The following is an 18,356-nucleotide window of genomic DNA, read 5'->3' as shown; positions in this document are numbered from 1 at the left end:
AGTTTGCTGTGATCATCTGTGCTGTACAGGAGGAGTTCCATGCACGCATAGATCATTAGAGAAAAAAAACTCTTTCATCCAGGAGAGAAACAGTGATGACACCCTACTGCCTTGCATTCTTCCATTTCACTCATTTTTCACTAGAAGATTGAGAGTAACTATATCTTTTTATAATACATATATAATGTCTTTTTTTTTCTTTTTTTTAACGCTTCAGCAGTGCTTCCTAAAGAATAAATTAGGACGTTCTTAATCTCATATGGAATGTTATCTCTAAAAAATACTATCTATTTAAATGTTAAGTGTCTATGGAAGTGCTGAAAACTGTTGGGAAAGTTGACGTTTTCAGATTTTTTTTTCCTGTAAATAATAGTATTTATTTATTTACCTGCTGTGCCTTGTTTATACTTAAAAACCCAAGAATGACACAGTGGGCTTCTGAGTTAGTCTGAAATGTGTGTTTTCCACAGCAGAATTTTCACATATTAAAAAAAATAACTGCAGACCAGTCGACAAGGTGTGCTACAGCCTGTCCATCAGCTAAGTAATGACTTGCCATTTCTAGATAACCAGACAATTAAAAACAACATCCCCTCCTTTATCTTCCACTGCTCCACGCCCCAGAGTATCGGTGAAACAAACCCCTTTATCTTTAGCACTGTTTCCAAATCTGCACTGAATCCAGGTGATATTTTGGAAGTCATTGGTAGAGCTGACTTTTGCAAGGCTTGAGGAAGAGATGTTTCTTTCTTTTTCAAATGCTGTCTCACAGAAATCTGAAGTAAGCAGATTTATATTGGAAATTGTGTGCAAAGTCTTCAACTTAGATTGGGACAGTTTTAAGAAATTCTAAAGCTTGCTAAGAAATCTGTTTTTTCTCTGCCCAATTGATTGTTATTTCAGAATTCAGGATATGAATTCTGCTCTTGTGTCTGTTCTGCAACTTTGGAAGTTAAAAGGGCACTTTTTGTTTTAACACTGAAGTTATGAAAACAAACAGTGTTGGTGAGAAACACAACTCATTTATTTTTTGTGTGTGCCTGGAAATGTGTATGCAGCAGATCAGTATACACTTTGCTTCCATGACAAAAGCAGGCAGCTTAACAGAGGGAATGAAATTACCTGGGAGGCATGCACACTGCTTTTTTAAAGTGTAAACCAGTGCTCTCAAGAGACCTTATCCAAAAAGAACTGTAACTCTGCACTAACACGGTAACGTCCTAGCTCTAGTAGTGCTACCATGGTCCTGGGTTTTTTGCTTACTTGTTTTCTGGGATATAATTTACTATTATTTGGCCTTTAATCACAGCTGAGCTGTTTCACGGCCTGGTTTGTCAGAGCTGTTACTGCTTGATCACTGGTAGTTACTAAATGCTTTAGTGATTGTTAATGTTTATGATACTTCTGACTCGTTAAGGTGAACTGGCCAACTGCTGCTTTCCTCCTCACCTCACTGTGATATGCATTCTGTCTGTGCCTGTGTGAGTACAGCAGAATTTCCCTGATGCTGCTCAGTGTTCAAGTTTGTTTGTTTTTATTTATTTTTCTTCCTATGTTGTGGTTTGTTAGTGTATTGTTTCTCTTTTAGTTACTTGTACTGTAGGCTGCTGAAGACAAACTGCGGTCTGTTTTCAGCCCTATATGATTGTTACTCTGTCTACAGGGAACTACATTTAAATAACAACCTGTTACGAGTTTTACCTTTTGAGCTGGGAAAACTGTTCCAGTTACAGACTTTGGGTCTGAAAGGTATTACTACTTTTTCTTGGTATCTGTGCTTTGTTTAATGATGTGACTCCTGCAATGTAAGGGCTGTAGACTGCTAATTCATGAACGTTACTGAGTAGCAATCCCAGACTTAGCTGCTTACCCTGCTTTTATAAACATTGTTCAGTAATTGTTAAAGAGAGGAACAGGAGTCAGTTGGGTGAAATCCTCCATGTGTAAGGAAGCTTCTCTTTCTGCAGAGCAAGAAGCTTTCTGTTGCTAGCACAGCAATTGGATGTGGTGCTTGTTTCAGTAACAGGCTACATTAGTAGGGTTTTGTGGGGTTGAATACTTGAGATTTGAAGCTTGATAGATAATAGATTTAGTATCTTTTCTCAGAGATGCTGGCTTTAAACACTGATAAATTCATACTGAACCAGTATATTTTATTCAGCACTTCTGTAAATGTGTTTGCAGGAAATCCACTCACGCAGGACATTCTGAACCTTTATCAGGAACCAGATGGGACAAGAAGGCTACTGAACTATTTGCTTGATAATTTGGCAGGTACTGCAAAAAGAAGTAAGTGATCATTCTTAAAAGGTTTATTCCTGCTGTGTAAAATAAATAGGATTATCACTTTTGTCTGTGCTTTAAAATATTTCCATAGTTTCAACAGAACAGCCACCTCCAAGATCTTGGATTATGTTGCAAGAACCAGACCGTACAAGACCAACAGGTACTGTAGTGCTTCAAGGAATTTTTGTTCATTTTATATAAAATGCTGCTCTCTGATATCTAAAAACTTGGTTGCTTAAATTAACCAGTCATCTTGCCCAGTGCTGACAGCCAGTTGTAGTAGTCCCATCCTAACTGGAACCTCTGCTTCAGATTTTGGTATAATTTCCTTTTAGTTAGCATACTCTTCACAGAATCTGAAATTACTGTCCAAAGTGAGTGGGTTAGTTGAATTATAACAGGCTTAATGGAGCATTTGTTGAAGAATAAAAAATTGAAGATCGTGATTATAATTCCTCAGAAAGGTAAACATATTTCTTTTGAGTTCCCCATGTGTCCTCTAATTCCACACTTTCTTGCTGTTTGCTCTCAGGTTGTGTTTAATTGTTTACTATTTTTTTTCCTGCATGAATTGTTTAAAATAAAGCCTTTTCTATTCATTAGAATACAGACTTTTATATTTAACAAAACCAAATATCCCTGCTGCTAGGTGATCTGTAGTCTTGCCTCAAACTGTCTCATATCCCTCCCATCCCAAATTAATGTGGGGAAGCAGATGTTTCTTTTCTTTATGTGTAAATTGTAAGGTTTTTGAGATAAAATAAAAACACAATTTTGTTTCTACCTATACTTGTGTTCTGTGGGAAGGGTTCCTTGCCTTAACTGTGAATCAGTGAAATTATGTGAATCTGTTACAATTGGTGGTATGAATTAGGATAAATTTGCTAGCTATGCTAAAATATGTAGAGTCCTCAAACAGATCATTTAAAATCTGTTTGAAACTCCCTTTAAAGGCTTTTCTCAGTAATGCACCACTTATTGTAAAGTGCATTTTCTTTCTGTTGTATATTGCATTAACCATATAAAGAGTTGTTTTGATTTTTGGTTTCTAAGTACATGTTAGTAAATGGCTCCAGAAATACCATCTTGGGGGTAATTTATCCTCCTGGAAGGACTAGAAGATGCTTTCATAGTGTAGGTGCAGGTACTGCGTTTTAGCTGAAGCAGATCATAAAATCATCAATTCCTAAGTCTGTGGAAGACAGAAGAAAATAATAGTATGTTTTTTTTGTTGTTGTTGTCAGTATGTAAGTAACATTATTGCCCTGCAGCCTTGTTCTCTGTCATGTGTTACAACGTACTTTGTGATAAATACGCTACCCGGCAGTTGTATGGCTACTGTCCATCTTGGGCGTTGAACTGGGAGTACAGAAAAAAAGCCATTATGCAGGAAATCCTGAGCTGCAATGCTGACATCATAAGTCTTCAGGTAAAAATTACGCTATTATTTCTTTTTCCCTTTCAGTTCTCACGTGCTGGTTTCTCTGTATTAAATATATTTGCTGTAAATTCTGTGTTTTCAAAACGCCCTGAAATCAAAAGGGGGGGAAAAAAAAAGTGATGTTTATAACAGTATTTACTGCTTGACATCAAAAGAATGCTTCTCAGCCCACACAGTTGGAATGTGAACCAGCAGCTGCTGATCAAAGAAATGTATGTGGGGGTGTCTTTGTGTGTGCATGTGAGGGTATAATTGACACATTTTCAAATAAAAGGCTTAGGATAATCATAACTCTGGGGATTACAGAAGTTCATTTATATTTTCTTCTTAAAATAGGAATATTGCTCTCAAATTTGCATTCTCTGTTGTACTTAATTCTTAGGTGTTTTTTTTCCCCTAAATCTAATTTGAAAGTGATTTGCACTTCTGAAGAGTCTAAATAATATCAGTCCTGTGTGTTTTGTTAATAGTAGATTCATGGTGTGCTGTGTTCTGACTTATAGGAGGTTGAAACTGAGCAGTACTACAGTTTTTTCCTGGTAGAATTGAAAGAACGTGGTTATAATGGATTCTTCAGTCCAAAATCAAGAGCTAGGACAATGTCAGAGCAGGAAAGAAAACACGTTGATGGTTGTGCAATATTTTTCAAAACAGAAAAGTAAGTGATTTGATTTATGAAGCCTTCCATTGTGTCTTGCTCGTTTTCACATAATTTCTCAGGTCACTCTAAAGTCAAAACGGTTTGGCATTACTTACCCTTTTTGTATCTAATTGGTATTAACAAGTTAAGAGTTCACTAAATTATGCTTCGAATGCTGCCATTAGGCATTAAAGAATAATTTCCTAAAAAGACAATTATAATTTTATAATTATAAATATATAATAAAAATAAAAATAAATAATAATATAAAATTATAATTATAAATTATAATTATAAAAGAATGCTTTTTAATTATTTAAAAAGAATAGAAATCTCTAAAATCACTGAAATGAGGCTGCATGCAGGGTCATAGCTTTCCTTCCTTTCTTCTGCTTCCATTCCTTTGTGTCCACAGTGGTGCCAGAAACAATTATTTTAGTTGCTATTAAACTTTGAATGTTTGAACTGGAGTCTTATGCAGAATCAAAACCAAGCACTCTTTCAGTAGTTTCTCCTTTTAAAAAATGAACGTTTTAATTTAAATCAGCTTAATATCTTTAAAGTAAAAAAATAAATAAAACAACCTAGGAAAACAGTATCCTTTTGATTTCAGCGAATGATCTTTATGAAATTATAGGATGGGCTGAGTCTTTCTGATCCTAAAAGTGTTTGAGCTTTAATTAAGAGGAGGATTTATCTGTAACGTTTCCTTTGGTAACTGTCTACTGAGGAAAGTGTATATGATGTTCCTCTTTCAGATTTACTTTGGTTCAGAAGCATACTGTTGAGTTCAATCAACTAGCTATGGCAAACTCAGAAGGCTCAGAAGCTATGCTGAACAGAGTTATGACAAAAGACAACATTGGAGTTGCTGTATTATTAGAACTGCGAAAAGAATTGATAGAAATGTCATGTAAGTGCTGTTTAATTTTTTAGTACCCTGTATTTTGTAAATGAAAACAAAAACAACCATATCGTTACTTGACCCATACATCTTTTCCTCAAATCTTCTTTGTGAATAAATTTCTCTAAGCATACAGTGTGTTAACTTATATTCACTTTTAGAATCTAGTTTCCTTTTCACTGTAATTTGTGCTGGAAACAAAAGAAATACTTCACTTTGAGGGATTCTATTGGAGACACAAATGTATTGGAGGATGAGTTGATATTAGATTACTCATCAGCTAAGTGTCATTTAAATCACTTTAGTATTTAGTAATTGTAAGAGGAGTTGTGTAGCCCTCTTAAACTAAACATTAGTAATCCTTTTCATACAACTGGTATTTTTTTCTTCCCCTCAAACATCTTGTTTGAAACTGAACACAGTTAAAGATGATAGCATTTTCTGTTGCTGACTATGCAAGGTAAATATTTAATTTTAAATTTTAGCTGGAAAGCCACATCTTGGGATGGAAAAACAGCTCGTTCTTGTTGCTAATGCACATATGCATTGGGACCCGGATTATTCTGATGTGAAGCTGGTTCAGACTATGATGTTCCTATCCGAGGTAAAGAACATTATTGATAAAGCTTCTCGTAGTCTCAAGCCTGGTGTTGCAGGGGAACTTGGATCCATTCCACTCGTACTGTGCGCCGATCTCAATTCTCTGCCAGACTCTGGTAAGAGTACTATTCCTATTATTATTCTTTTTTTCAGGCTATTTCACGTGTGTAACAATTAAAACTCTTAAGGTCTCATTTTTTTTTAAAGGGCTTTTTAACCCAGGGAGTATGTTGTTTGATATTACAACCTCTAAAGGTGCTAAGAAAATAAAATGTTGATCTGCTTCTTTCATGACTGACTTCTATTGCCTGTGTAGTACTATAGCTCTATTTTGTCTTTTGGAATTATTTTGATTTTTGTCTTAAAATACAGGAATGGAATGCAAGAGAATGTCTTCCAGCATAACTGGCAATGTTTCTGTTGCAGATGACTGTGGGTTGTTGGGTTTTTTGATTTTTTTTTTTTTTAATGTGAAAATATATCTTCTTCTCTTTAAAGTTGCAACAGTACAATTGCTTTTTACTGCTCAAATGTTGTAGGACTTCTAAAACTCAGTACATCTCTTAGGAGAAAAGAATTCTACAGAGCTCTTTAACGTTATGCAGATTTCTTTGACTGTGGCAAACTTTATAAAATTCAAGAAAAGATTCAGTGAACCCCTTCTTGACTTTCTCAGAGATCCAGATTGAGTAGTGAACTCGAGCTATCCTTCTTTCTTACTGCTAAGTATTACATATAGTTATCTTCATCCTTGGTCCACCTTCCTTCTGGCCTCTCCTTGGCAACATCCTAGCTATTCCTATCAACCCTAACCTGATGTTATTGCTTAGCAGTGCTGGAAAAGGGATTCTCTATGTTGCCAAGAAGGCAAGTATTGGTGGTGCTTACTGTAGTGTACAGTTCATGTCTGATTGTGCCTTCAGAATACTTGGTCACTTCTTTCACCTTCCAGAACCCTAACATAGCTGTTCTGAAATTAAGAGGCACAATCATAGATTTTTTTTTCAAGGCACAAATCTGTTTTGCTTTGTAGCCTCTCTTGGCTTCTATTTTTTTTCCAATCAATGAATCTGTCTTTGTTATAGGTGGTTGCTCTTGTCATACTTAGACATTGTCTCGTGATATCTCTTGTAAGAACAACTGCTGACTGTATTGTGTGTGTTTAGGTTTTACTTACATAAAGCAGAAGATTGCACATACAGATCAAAGTAATACATGCATACTTTCTGAATGCTTGTTAATACCTTATTGTGTATGTGCCTCTCCTCTCAGGTGTTGTTGAATACTTGAGCACTGGTGGAGTGGAAACAAACCACAAAGATTTTAAGGAACTGAGATACAACGAGAGTCTTACTAACTTCAGTTGTAATGGAAAAAATGGAACAACAAACGGAAGAATTACACATGGTTTCAAGTTGAAGAGTGCCTATGAGAATGGTCTAATGCCTTACACAAATTACACGTTTGACTTCAAGGTAAGGACTTTGCAGTTGCTTTGAAAAAGTTTTCCATCTTGGAGTTTTATTAGAGGAAATCCATTAAGTTAATTGTTTAACAAAGAAGTTAATGTTTAAGTAGCTAACAGTAAGTTTGCCAAGTTCATTTAAAGCAATTAAAATGTATAGCAAACAAGGTGCCTAAAATTTCCATCTCCTGGAGACCAAGTTTTCCTTTCTCATATTGGTATAATAATAGTTCTGCAAGAATCAAAGCACTGTTATCCTTCCCTGTAAATAAGATCATGTATTCTAATACTCTTAAGCTAAATGAAATAGTGGAATTTGGGCAGGTAAGCTGCCAACTCTAAGGAAATAACCTGTGCTACTACTGGAAAAGAAAGATGGATCTGTTCTTCAGATTATTTTTCTCTGATTTTGAAGCTTTGTAGGAGGATAGAAATTACAGCTTCCAGAAGGAGAGCAGGGATGATGGCAGGGTTGAACTTTAATTTGTTTCCCTAATCTCTACTGGGTTACCCGTGGGGCAGGAAATAGAAGTCTCCTGAACTGAAGATAAACTGCAGAAAAGGAACGATAGCATTGCAGTTATTCCAAATACTGAATTCTTTTGTTTAGAAAAATAACCTGAAGACAATGTACTAATAATGCTATTTGTGTTCTTGTTTTAGGGTATTATTGACTACATCTTCTATTCTAAACCTCAGCTAAACATACTTGGCATTCTTGGACCTTTGGATCATCATTGGTTAATAGAGAACAATATAAGTGGTTGTCCGCATCCACTCATCCCTTCTGACCACTTCTCACTTTTTGCACAACTGGAGCTTTTGCTGCCTTTCCTGCCTCCTGTAAATGGAATCCATCTCCCTGGCAGGAGGTAGTTAAGTACATTTTAGAGGGTAACCTCAGTCTAACTTGTACAATTGTAAAATCTGAATATAGAGGAGTGAGGTATGGCCAACAGGGATTTTTTTTTCTTAATAATCTTAATCTTAAATCTAATTATTTGCTAAAGACATAGTAAAAGCCAGGTGCTATCAACAGACATAATTCTGAGCCCAATATACTTTGTATACTGTCGACAGCGATTGGTGCATTTGCACCTTTCTTTAATATGTTGCAGTTAACCTTCCTGTTTCTTTTATCCAACATGACATTTTCATGCCTTGAAATAGGGAATTGTTATACAGTATATTCTCTTTGCACAGTTATCTGTAGCACTACTTTTTTGAGGCCAGTAGGAACATCCACAGAACATTCTTCTGTACTTCACTCCCTCCTTTTTCAGACTTGTTTGTAAAATATAGAATTTGAATTTAGCCTTTATTGATTGTATATGAACAACAGAAAACCTGATTTATGAAATTTTGTACTTAAAAAAAATCAGATTTGGAAAATGATTGTATTGTAAACTAAGGCTAAATTTTTATCTGTTTTCATGTGTTACAAAGGCCAGCTTGTAAAAGAGGTTGTCACAGGTTTTCTCTGCTAACGATTTGCACTGTTAGGGTTTTGTTAGCCCTTTTGTACTACTTTTTATGTTCAACTGAGAACGTTGCTTTTTAAAATGCAAATCTATAAAGTCTCAGTATCTTACAGAGGACTAAATACATTCTGTCAATTTCTGATTTTAAAAAAGAGAAAAGCATGGAGTTCTCACAGAACATATAAGCTAAGCAGTGAATATAAGTAGACCTGTATGCATTGAAAGTTATTGCAGATGTGTATACTCTCAGATATTTTTCTCATCTCTAACTTTTGAAGTAAAGTCTAGGGATACTTGTGTATAGCTTCCTCATTTCTGTTTTAATACTTGTCCTATCTCCACTGTGCCTGCTTAAATTTGTTCTCAACTAGCACTGCCTGTGCATGCAGAGAGAGCCTGTGCATCCTCTTTTATTTTTTTAAATAACGTTAACACTTGTGAAAATTTTATGAAGATACTTTTGTATAAGCTGTGGCATCTTCTTTTTTTCCTTTGTGAAGTATTGGGTATCACACTCTGAACATGTTCAGGTTATGGGTACACAGTTTCTAGCTTCTAATACCCATGCACTGCTTCTTTCAGTGTCATTACACAGCGCTCTTTTACCCACTGAGAATTATCATGTGAATTCTCCTTAGTTGAAGTGTGTTCCTCAGTTTCAGAGAGTATAATTCCTTGGTGAAGTAAAAATAAAAACAACAACAACAAAAAAACTCTGACATTTTCTATTGATGAAGCAGTGTAAAAATAAATGCATTTTCGAAACAGGTCCCAAAGACAATTCTTCAGATCATTTTTAAAGTGACCAAGTCTTATTTTTAAGGTGTCAAGACTAAAGTTATTGTGTACCCTCAGTGCCATTTGTGTCACGAAGCCAAGTATATAAAAAGCTTACAAATTTAAACTTGTGTATTTGTATTCTAAAAGAGAGACGATATCATCTCCTTAAACTAATACAACTTAAATAATCAATGTAAAAAAAATAGAATAAATGGAGATAGAAAGCTTGATCTTAAACAGCTTTTGTTTCAGCTGCGGGCAGGGAAGCAAAAGGACACTGAGCATTAAGAGAACTTTCTAAATATGAAGAATTTTTATATATATAGGAGAGTGGATTGGTAATAATGATTCAAAATTTTATTAAAAATTAGCAGGCACGAGTGTGCTCAAACTGTTCTGTTTTAAGCTGAAAGTGAACGTGACGAACAGTTCGGATATGTAAAATGTACATTTTTAAATTTCAGTAGAAGAAATTTTGATCTTGAATCCTTGTCTGGGACCTGATCTCTTGGGGTTATTTTGTTTTCCTTTTAGTTGTGAAAACACCAAACACGTCCAGTTTATAATCAGTACATTGAAATGCTGGTAGTATTGCTGTAGTAGACTTAATGCGTAGTGTTATTTTTTGTTTGGTTTTTTTCCTTTTTGGTTGGTTATTATTATTTTTTTTGTAAAGTGTGAATAAAAAGTGTTTTACTCATGTTTCCTTAATGATGTCTTGGTAATGTACATCATGACAGTTTCCAGTGATGATGAGCTGATTTAGCTTGTCCAACTAAGCAAACTATTTTCTTTTCTGAGGATCTGGATTGTGTATTGAGTCCAGGAAGCTTTACAGAAGGGGAAGGGAAGCACTTACTCATTTTGTATTTCTTAGAGGGGGGATAATTTACTTTAATAGATGCTGGAGCTTGAGTGCACTTGTTAGATTCAAAAGGTTTGAGCTTTATCCAGTATGTGTTCTCCTATATTTCTTAGTCTTTAAAGTATTTGAATTTATAACATCGTTAAAATGTGGCCCGTTGTGCTTTTGGAGACACAGCTGTCCCTGTTCAGTCACCTTGCAGTTTAAGGGTCCATTTAAGTAACCATTTCCTTTGGCTTTTATACTAGTCTATCAGATCCCAACTAAAGACCCACTGAATACATTTAAGGCACTCCTTTGACTTCACTGGTTTGTAACTGGACTACACCGATCACTTGAGAGATGAGGGAATGAGAAATACTTTGATACAGGGAAAGAACAGAAGGCACCAAAACGGAGCTGAGATAAACTTTGACAGACAATGTTTTAAAGAAAATATATTCCTATGTTGAACAAATGTTAACTCAAGTCTCGATTTCCAGCTATAGCATAGAATAAGGCAATAAACCATGTCTTCGTGCAATCCAATCGTTTGCTTCATAGTCTTTGACATGAAATGATGATGTGCAGTATTTTATTTGAGGTGGATTTGGGTGTTGCCATAATGTAACTTCAGTGTTCTTTATGTAAAAGCACGTACAGCAAAAGTCACAGAACATCAGTGGGATCCGTTGAGGTTTGAGCAGGCTTTTTTCCATGTACAAAAGCAGACAAGATATGGTCAACCATATTATTTATATTTGCCAAGAATTCTGGGAATCAAAACGGTAAATTGAGCCTACCTTTAGCTAAGAGAATTGATTACAAGATTGGCTGTGATGACTCCACGAGCTACTGCTTTAGCACAACATCAGTTAGGAGGGGTGGAGGGGGACTGCGTATAAGTCAGCGTCAGTGCATTCTGTAATTATTTTGTCCTTTTAGCTTTAAAAAGAATAAATTTGGCCAACACTTTGACAAAACTGACTTTGTTTAGAACATTGTACGTAGGCATCTTCGGTGTAACTTTAGCAAGTCTCTCAAGTTTGGGTGTTTTGTGGTTTTGGTTGGTTGCTTTTGATTTTCTTGAGCAGACTTAGGTTACGGTTTGCTTTTTCAGCCACGCAGTAAAACCTGTATTAAAGGCAAAATAATTACAATGTCATTGGAAACAGCAACTAATTACACTGTAAAACTTTAAAAATAGTAATAATCAGTTAACTGCGTAAGTGGCAAGCCTTTCTCATCCAGCCGGTCACAGTATTTTTTAGTATGTTAACTGCTATTCTTTTCTTTTGGTTGCATAAATTTGTAACACTTAAGTGTCTTGGTATGTTTAAGTAGTGTCTAAATTAGAATATCTTTGTCTTTATTCACAGTACTTCTGTATAACATGTAATGCACTGGACTAACTCTTGTTTACCATTCATGTAACAAAAACCAGCACGTTATTATCTGCACTAAGCTCAAAGAATGTTGCATTTGTCTATAGGCAGCTCTTCAATAAGATAAATGGGAAACTGAATATGGTCTGATGGTAAACAAGGGCTTTTACTGTTCTCTTCAGTGGAACTTTCTTCTTGGTCAAATTTTAACTAGTTAGTATTATATTTATATACAGGGTCTTCTTTTTCCTTACCAATGTATTTTCCTACTCATAGCTGACCAATAAATCCAATATCTGTTTCAAACCTTCTCGAAGTCTAATTCATATTTTAACTTAGTTCTGAAAGCTTTTTCTCAAGGTGCACGTGTAGCCAAAGTAAATGAAGGATGTCAAGGGTAAAACGGAAGTGAGTAGGCAAGCTGGTAATCCCAGGAAGCATTTCCTGTGCTCCACGGAACCGCAGACCAAAAAACTTTGAATCAATTGGGCTTGGATTGCAAAACCAAGAACGGTTAATAATGCCTCCAAAATATGAAGCCTGTGATCTGACCAAATCAGACTGCAGCCCCGTGACTTCATACCTGGCCTTCCTCTGCTCTTCGTAAGTCAGTCAGTGAGGTGGGTTTGTTGTGACCCTTCCTACCCCAGAAAACCCAAATCAGACTTGGGATCTGGCAACGGGAAGGAATTCAGAGGTTCCTCTTTTCATTAAAGTGTCATAAAAGAGGAACAAAGTGAAGATTTCTTTCATCTTTCTTTTCAGGAATGAGATTCAAGCTAACTTGTGTCCTCAGTTCCTTTTATTATGGTTTGTTTTCTGCAGCATTTTCTCCTGCATCAGTCTGTGCATAGCAGCGTGATCTGTTCTGTTCTGTGACGTTCCCATCACTATCTGCTGAAAACAGAGTATCTCAGCATACTTGCTGCATAAAGCACTCAAGCACAGAAGGCATCTCATGGACACTCCTGTGTCACTTCAGAGCTTGTGCTCTGCGTGCTGGCACTGCTCTTGACAGAGATGTTCTTGTTTGGTGTTTCCATAAGTACTGCACACCTCTGGGTGCCAGCCTGCTTGGGTTTTTAAAATGCACAGTTGAAAAGCAGCTGTAAGTCCTCAGCAGAACCAGGAGTCCATCAGAGATTTCCGCAGTGATTTCTCTTCGTTTTTAAGCGTGTTCTTAATTCTCACCAACGCGTTTGCTGTCTTGCCACTAGATGGTGCCTGCAGCACAGGCTTTGTGTGTGTGGGGATGTGCAGGCAGTGTGTCAGAGTGGCACCCAGGAAGTGGGGTGTGTGGAATTACTCTTTAGAGTTCTTACAGGAGATCAGGCCCAGGAACTAACGTTTTTCAGTTGGTTTGTTGACATCTGTGTCGATTCAGTATTGGTTTTATGAACACAGCTGCCATGATGGGAACTAAAAAGCCCTGCTTTAACTACTGATATTTTAATAAAGCGGAATGTCAAATCACTCTGGCCAGACTTTGAGCTACTGTTCCTTTATGTCCCATGTGCACTGGCTCTTCAGAGAGAGTACGGAGTTATTTTATGGTGTGGACTTTCCAAAATGGTGCTGGTGACCACAGGGCATTTCTTACCCACTGCCATGAGTGCTGGGGGTGTCTTAAAACATCTGGAGCTGATCTGGGTGAGGGAAGGCAAAGAATCTGAGAGCAAGGTAAGTGCGAAGGACGAGATCATGGGAAAAGTGTGCATCCTTCAGGGGTGAGTGTTCTGCTTACCTTCTTGCTTTTCATCTTACCCTTCTAACCAGAGGCACTAATTGTTTGCTCTCTAAACGTTCACTGCTCTGTTTGTGTGGAAGGCAGTAAAGTTAAGACATGGGGACCTTTGGTGTGTTCAAATACTTTTCCAAAATAAGCCCAGTATTATGTATTTCCAGTTTTAAAAAGATAGGAAGATACGTTCTAGTTAAATCTTCCCAGTGTGCCTGTAGACAGTATTCATTTATTATGAGTGTTCTGTGTTTATTACATTAAACATACATTACTTAAAATAAAAGCCATAGGGTTTTAATGGCCACAAGGGTTTCAGCTAACGCTTGATGTGTTTTTTTTTTCCCTCTATCTCCCTAGATATGAAGAGAATTCAGAGTACAGGATGTACCTTTTGGGTCAAAGCAGTGAGTTAATGGCAATTTCTCTGCAGTAGCTGATGGTATTGGTAGCTCGTATTGGCTTTCTTTCTCCCTTCTATAAAACATAGTGGACCAGTTAATAGTCTGTCTGCCTTTTGGCCAGGAGGAGACAACTGTTGTACCTCACTTCTGAACCAACCAGGTCAGTGGGTTTGCCCATCCTGGCAGCAGGACAGCACAGAGATGAAGGTCAGCTGAGGGGAAAGTCTGTGCTGTTTTTTGACCACTGACTTTAAGCCAGTGGAATGGGAGAAGCAGCTTAACTTACAAAACACACGTTAAGATTTCTTGTGGGTACAGGGAATGTGAGGTGAGGGAAAGCATCATCTTCACGTCATGTCTGGCAGTGTGGTATCCCGTGGTCAGGCTGTCATTCCAAACGTGTCAGACACCAGACAGGCTCAGACCTTTCTTTCTCAGTTGTTGTCTGCTTGTTCTGGGCTCTGTGGGGATGTGCTCTGGTTCCAGCTGGTGTGTGGGAGAGTGTTGCCCATCGGTTGTGGTGTTTGGATGTGAAGAACCATGTTCTTGTTGCCAAGATTTTGCTCTCAAGGGTCACTGGGGGGATGTGCTGCCAGTAAATAATAACTATATTCAGCAAAAAGTGCCATGCAGTGCCCAGTGAGAGAAGAGCAAATTAGATGTGCTTGTCTTGCAAACTGCATTTGGACCCACAAAAACCCAGCAGATAGGGCAAGAGTGTGCACTGTGGTTGTGGCACCAAGAACAGGAATTCAGAGTCTGCTGAGTTGCTGTTGAGGGTGTTTACATTCTTTGTTGGACCCAATCCTGAGCCTTTGGCATGTCAGTACCATTTAATTAAGCTTTCACATCTGATGGTGTCAAACTGTGGTCCCATCCAGTTACATAACCGCGAGCCGCCAGCCAGCCTTGTTGTTACATCAATCTCTGTATTACTCATCCATTGCAGGAACTATGCAAATGAATAAAGAGGAGGAACGAGCCCAGGGCAGCAGTGCATGCTCTCCTGTCTGCAGCAATTCTTTGCTGTCCAGGAGATTGCAGTCCCTGCCACTAATCTTGTTCTATCTAAATGCTGCTTCTTGTAGGTCTGCCTGATCTTACAAATCCTCCTTCTTCCCCTGTGAGATGTTCCCTCTCTACAGAGCACAAAAATAACTCAAAAAAAGATGTAACCTGTGGGAGTCCGTGGGGACTCATGCTGTCTGTGTAGGTCATTTTGGTTTATACCGAAGGAGAACAGGAAGGTTTGCAAGCAGAGCGTGGGGGGGGCAATGGTAAAATGAAAGTTTCACCTGGAGTAATGACATAGCCTTGGACCAGGGAAAGAAACTCAAGCATGCACCACCAGCTGCAAATGCTTCCAAAGCCATTGTAGTCTCTTCCCACAGGTTATGATTTTGATATAGAAATGGTCGTTTGTGTGAATTGGTAAGTTTAGTTCTTCAACCAAGGTGTTAACCAGCAGCCTGTTCCCTTCCATCTCTTTTCTTGGAGCACGGAGCTGGGCTCTGACAAGGCAATTCGGCCAAGCAGAGGCAAAATCCTGAAGGATGCAATGTTATATTCTGGCTTAAAAACAGACCCCCCCCCCCCAGTGCAGAGGGGGCAATTCCGTGTGCTCCCTGCAGACCCCATGCATCCCCCACTGCACTGTGGATGAGGCCTCGCGATGCAGCCTGCTGCTGGGGTTGGCAGCTGGGGAGGAATCTCCTCTAAATCCCGACAGTACCAGCTCAGCCCTTCAGGCAAGCACTGAGGTGCTGATCATCTCTGGTATTTCTTTGACCCAGTTAGCAAAGCACGAATGTTCCTGATCCCAGGGCTGTCTAATCCTGTAGACTCCTGCTGGCTTTTGTCTTGCTGACATCCCCCAGCAACTGCCTCCAGGAGCAGCCCCTGTGCCAGCGGTGGGAACCAGCTGCCTGTGGCTCTTCCTGCGGGTGTGCTGGGGCCTGCAGGGCTGGGCTGGGCCTCCTCCACCCTCACCCGAGTCCTGAGCAGTACCTGAGGAGCTTAAAGTTTGGATAACAGGAAAAACTTCTTCAAAAGAGTGGTTGGGACTGGGACAGGCTGCCCAGCCTGGTGGGGTCACCGCCTCTGGAGGTGTTCTGGGAGCTGTGGCACTGAGGGACGTGGGCAGTGGGCAATGGTGGTGGGTGGGCAGTTGGACGAGATGATCTGAGAGGTCTTTTCCACCCTCGATGATTCTGTGATCCTACGGTTCTAAAGGCCTTCCTCAAAGCTGAGCCACGAGGCAGTGCTCTGTTGGGCGAGGTGCCAGGGAATGGACGTTGTAGCCCAGTAGCTCCAGTATAAACCAGTCCGCTGTCCAATGTTCCTGTGTCCAAGGAAAAACATAAAAAAAACCAACAACCATTCAGCTAAACTCAAGTGACTTGTGTGTGTCACAGTCCAGCACCAAATGCCATGTGGCAATCTCCCTCCTGGGCTTCCAGTCCGCTGAGCTTCGCTCACCCTGGGGTGGGGGAGCAGCTGTGGTGGGAGTGGTGTGGCTCAGGGCAGGCCCAGGGCCTTTCAGCTTGAGTAGTTTATAAACAAAGAAATGACTGACAAAATGCTAGCGTGTTTAAGTGAGTAAACTAATTATTTCATTTCCCTCATCAGCTGCTAATAGGAATCTGTGCTTTAATTGCAGGAGAAAATTGTCCCCAGTAGGAGCCCATTCCAGTGCTCTTACAGGCTCCCTTTGGTTTTAGATGGCGTTTGGTCAGATGTAATGTAGCAACCAGATGCTATTCCAAAAATGCTTGTTTTCTACAGCTCTTTGCAACAGTCCCTGGAAGTGCTGCCTCCAGGAGCTTAATTTCCAGGAAGGCTGTGATTGCCAGGGACACTGAATGTGAATTTACACACTGTGTATTTTTGCATTGGCTCTAATTTGTGCCAGGCAAATGCAGTTACCCTTGAGAAGCCCAGAGCATGGGAAAAGGCCACGAGAACAAGATGTGGTGTTTTGGGGCTCTTCACAGCTGTCAGCTGTGATTTTAGTGCCAGCTACAAAAATAAATGGGGGGCTGTGGTGAGTGAGGCAAATGGCTGAGCTTGAAAAATGGTCAAAGGCAAATCTGCAAGCTAGTGCTGTTTGAGCTGGTACTCCAGCACGATCTGAGATGGGAGCAGGAGACCTCTGCCTGGATCCTGCAGGATGCATCACTGGTGGTGCAGCTCCCTGTGCAGGGACAGACGTAGCACTGCCTCCTGCTGCCAGCAGGACAGAGAAGCTTCCCTGCTCCTTTCAGCTGTGCATGCATTTAGCCGTTGTTTTGGATCTCTTTTATGCCCGTGGTTCTTGCTGGAAATGCAAAACTCTTGGCCATTAATCATGTTGCTGATGGGACATACGAGGCTTTTTTTCAAAGCTAAGAGAGTCTTGCTTAGTCACTAAATGCAGTTTAATTTCATTATGCACCATTTATCATTGCTCCCCATTTTAGAGGCTCAAAGTCAACTAAATACACTCTAACTGAGCAATTAGGCCCAACTGTGTCATTTCAGGGCAAGGGGAAAGCTTGATGCACCATCCACACAGCTCTAATCTATGCAGAGGGACCCCATAACTTATCTCAGGCTTGGATCTAATTACCCTAAATTAGGCTCTGTGTTTTCTCTCAGCTTTAAGATTTTGACTTTTTTTTTCTTTAAAAAAACCTGCTTTTACACTGCTACTACACGAGTGCTCTCATTTATAGAACTTCTCAGGAACTGGCTTTGCTGACCTCACTTGGGCCTCCTGCATGGACCTTCTCCATTTCTGCCATTTTCCTCTCTTTAGGACAGATGCATTCTTGATCCTTTCCTGCTTCTAAACACATTGCATTGGTTCGTGTTTTAGTTTCTGATCAATAACAGTCTTTCTATCAGCAGAGAGACCCTACTTGTGGTGGATTAGCTCCTTGGAGTGCTGTGGCTGCTCTGTGCTGTACTGATAACCAGATCCCATTAGCCAGGCTCTCAGAGCTGTTGCTATCTCATCCTTGCTTTGAGCTTATGGTAACTGTTGTCCTTCAAAGCCCCTCCTTGCTGCTGCTGCTTCTCTGTTGAACTCAGGGCTGGTTGTGGCACTGATGAGAAAAGAGGGGACAATTTTGTTTCTGCCTCTCTGTCTCTGTTTTTCTAATTTTGGTCATGGTTTTCTGTGTCCAAATATGTTCATTGCTTGCAGCAGTAAAAGTCTGCATGACCACGTGAATGAAACTGTATGTTAGCCTGCAGATTGCCCATGAACAGGTTGTGAGACTGAAAGCTACTGGTGGGATTTGGATGCCAACTCCCTGCTCAAATTCATCTGAAACCCTTGGGCGGTTCTGACAATCCCAACAAATGATGTCTTTCAGGAGGTGATGAGATCAGCACGGCTCTCACCC

At 39.3% G+C, this 18,356-nt stretch overlaps 1 protein-coding gene across 2 annotated transcripts in view; it reads left to right on the top strand.

The window, feature by feature from the left end:
• CNOT6 (CCR4-NOT transcription complex subunit 6) overlaps positions 1 to 10,308 on the top strand; it is a 28,128-nt gene extending 17,820 nt beyond the window's left edge. Inside the window, exons 4-12 of one of the 2 annotated variants that reach the window (XM_065734786.1) lie at positions 1,664 to 1,749; positions 2,185 to 2,274; positions 2,378 to 2,446; positions 3,558 to 3,715; positions 4,231 to 4,385; positions 5,126 to 5,280; positions 5,757 to 5,987; positions 7,144 to 7,346; positions 8,000 to 10,308. In XM_065734786.1, the coding sequence (XP_065590858.1) occupies positions 1,664 to 1,749; positions 2,185 to 2,274; positions 2,378 to 2,446; positions 3,558 to 3,715; positions 4,231 to 4,385; positions 5,126 to 5,280; positions 5,757 to 5,987; positions 7,144 to 7,346; positions 8,000 to 8,212 (1,360 nt within the window). In that variant the 3' untranslated portion in view covers positions 8,213 to 10,308. Of the gene's footprint in view, positions 1 to 1,663; positions 1,750 to 2,184; positions 2,290 to 2,377; positions 2,447 to 3,557; positions 3,716 to 4,230; positions 4,386 to 5,125; positions 5,281 to 5,756; positions 5,988 to 7,143; positions 7,347 to 7,999 lie in introns of both variants that reach the window. The other variant, XM_065734785.1, reaches the window with a different exon arrangement.
• Positions 10,309 to 18,356: the final 8,048 nt, after the last annotated feature.

This window comes from Cyrtonyx montezumae, unplaced genomic scaffold (genome assembly GCF_038088225.1).
Source record: "Cyrtonyx montezumae isolate F1298 unplaced genomic scaffold, pur_monq_1.0 scaffold_18, whole genome shotgun sequence".
Lineage (NCBI taxonomy): Eukaryota > Metazoa > Chordata > Aves > Galliformes > Odontophoridae > Cyrtonyx > Cyrtonyx montezumae.
This window is presented reverse-complemented; position numbering and strand designations above follow the sequence as displayed.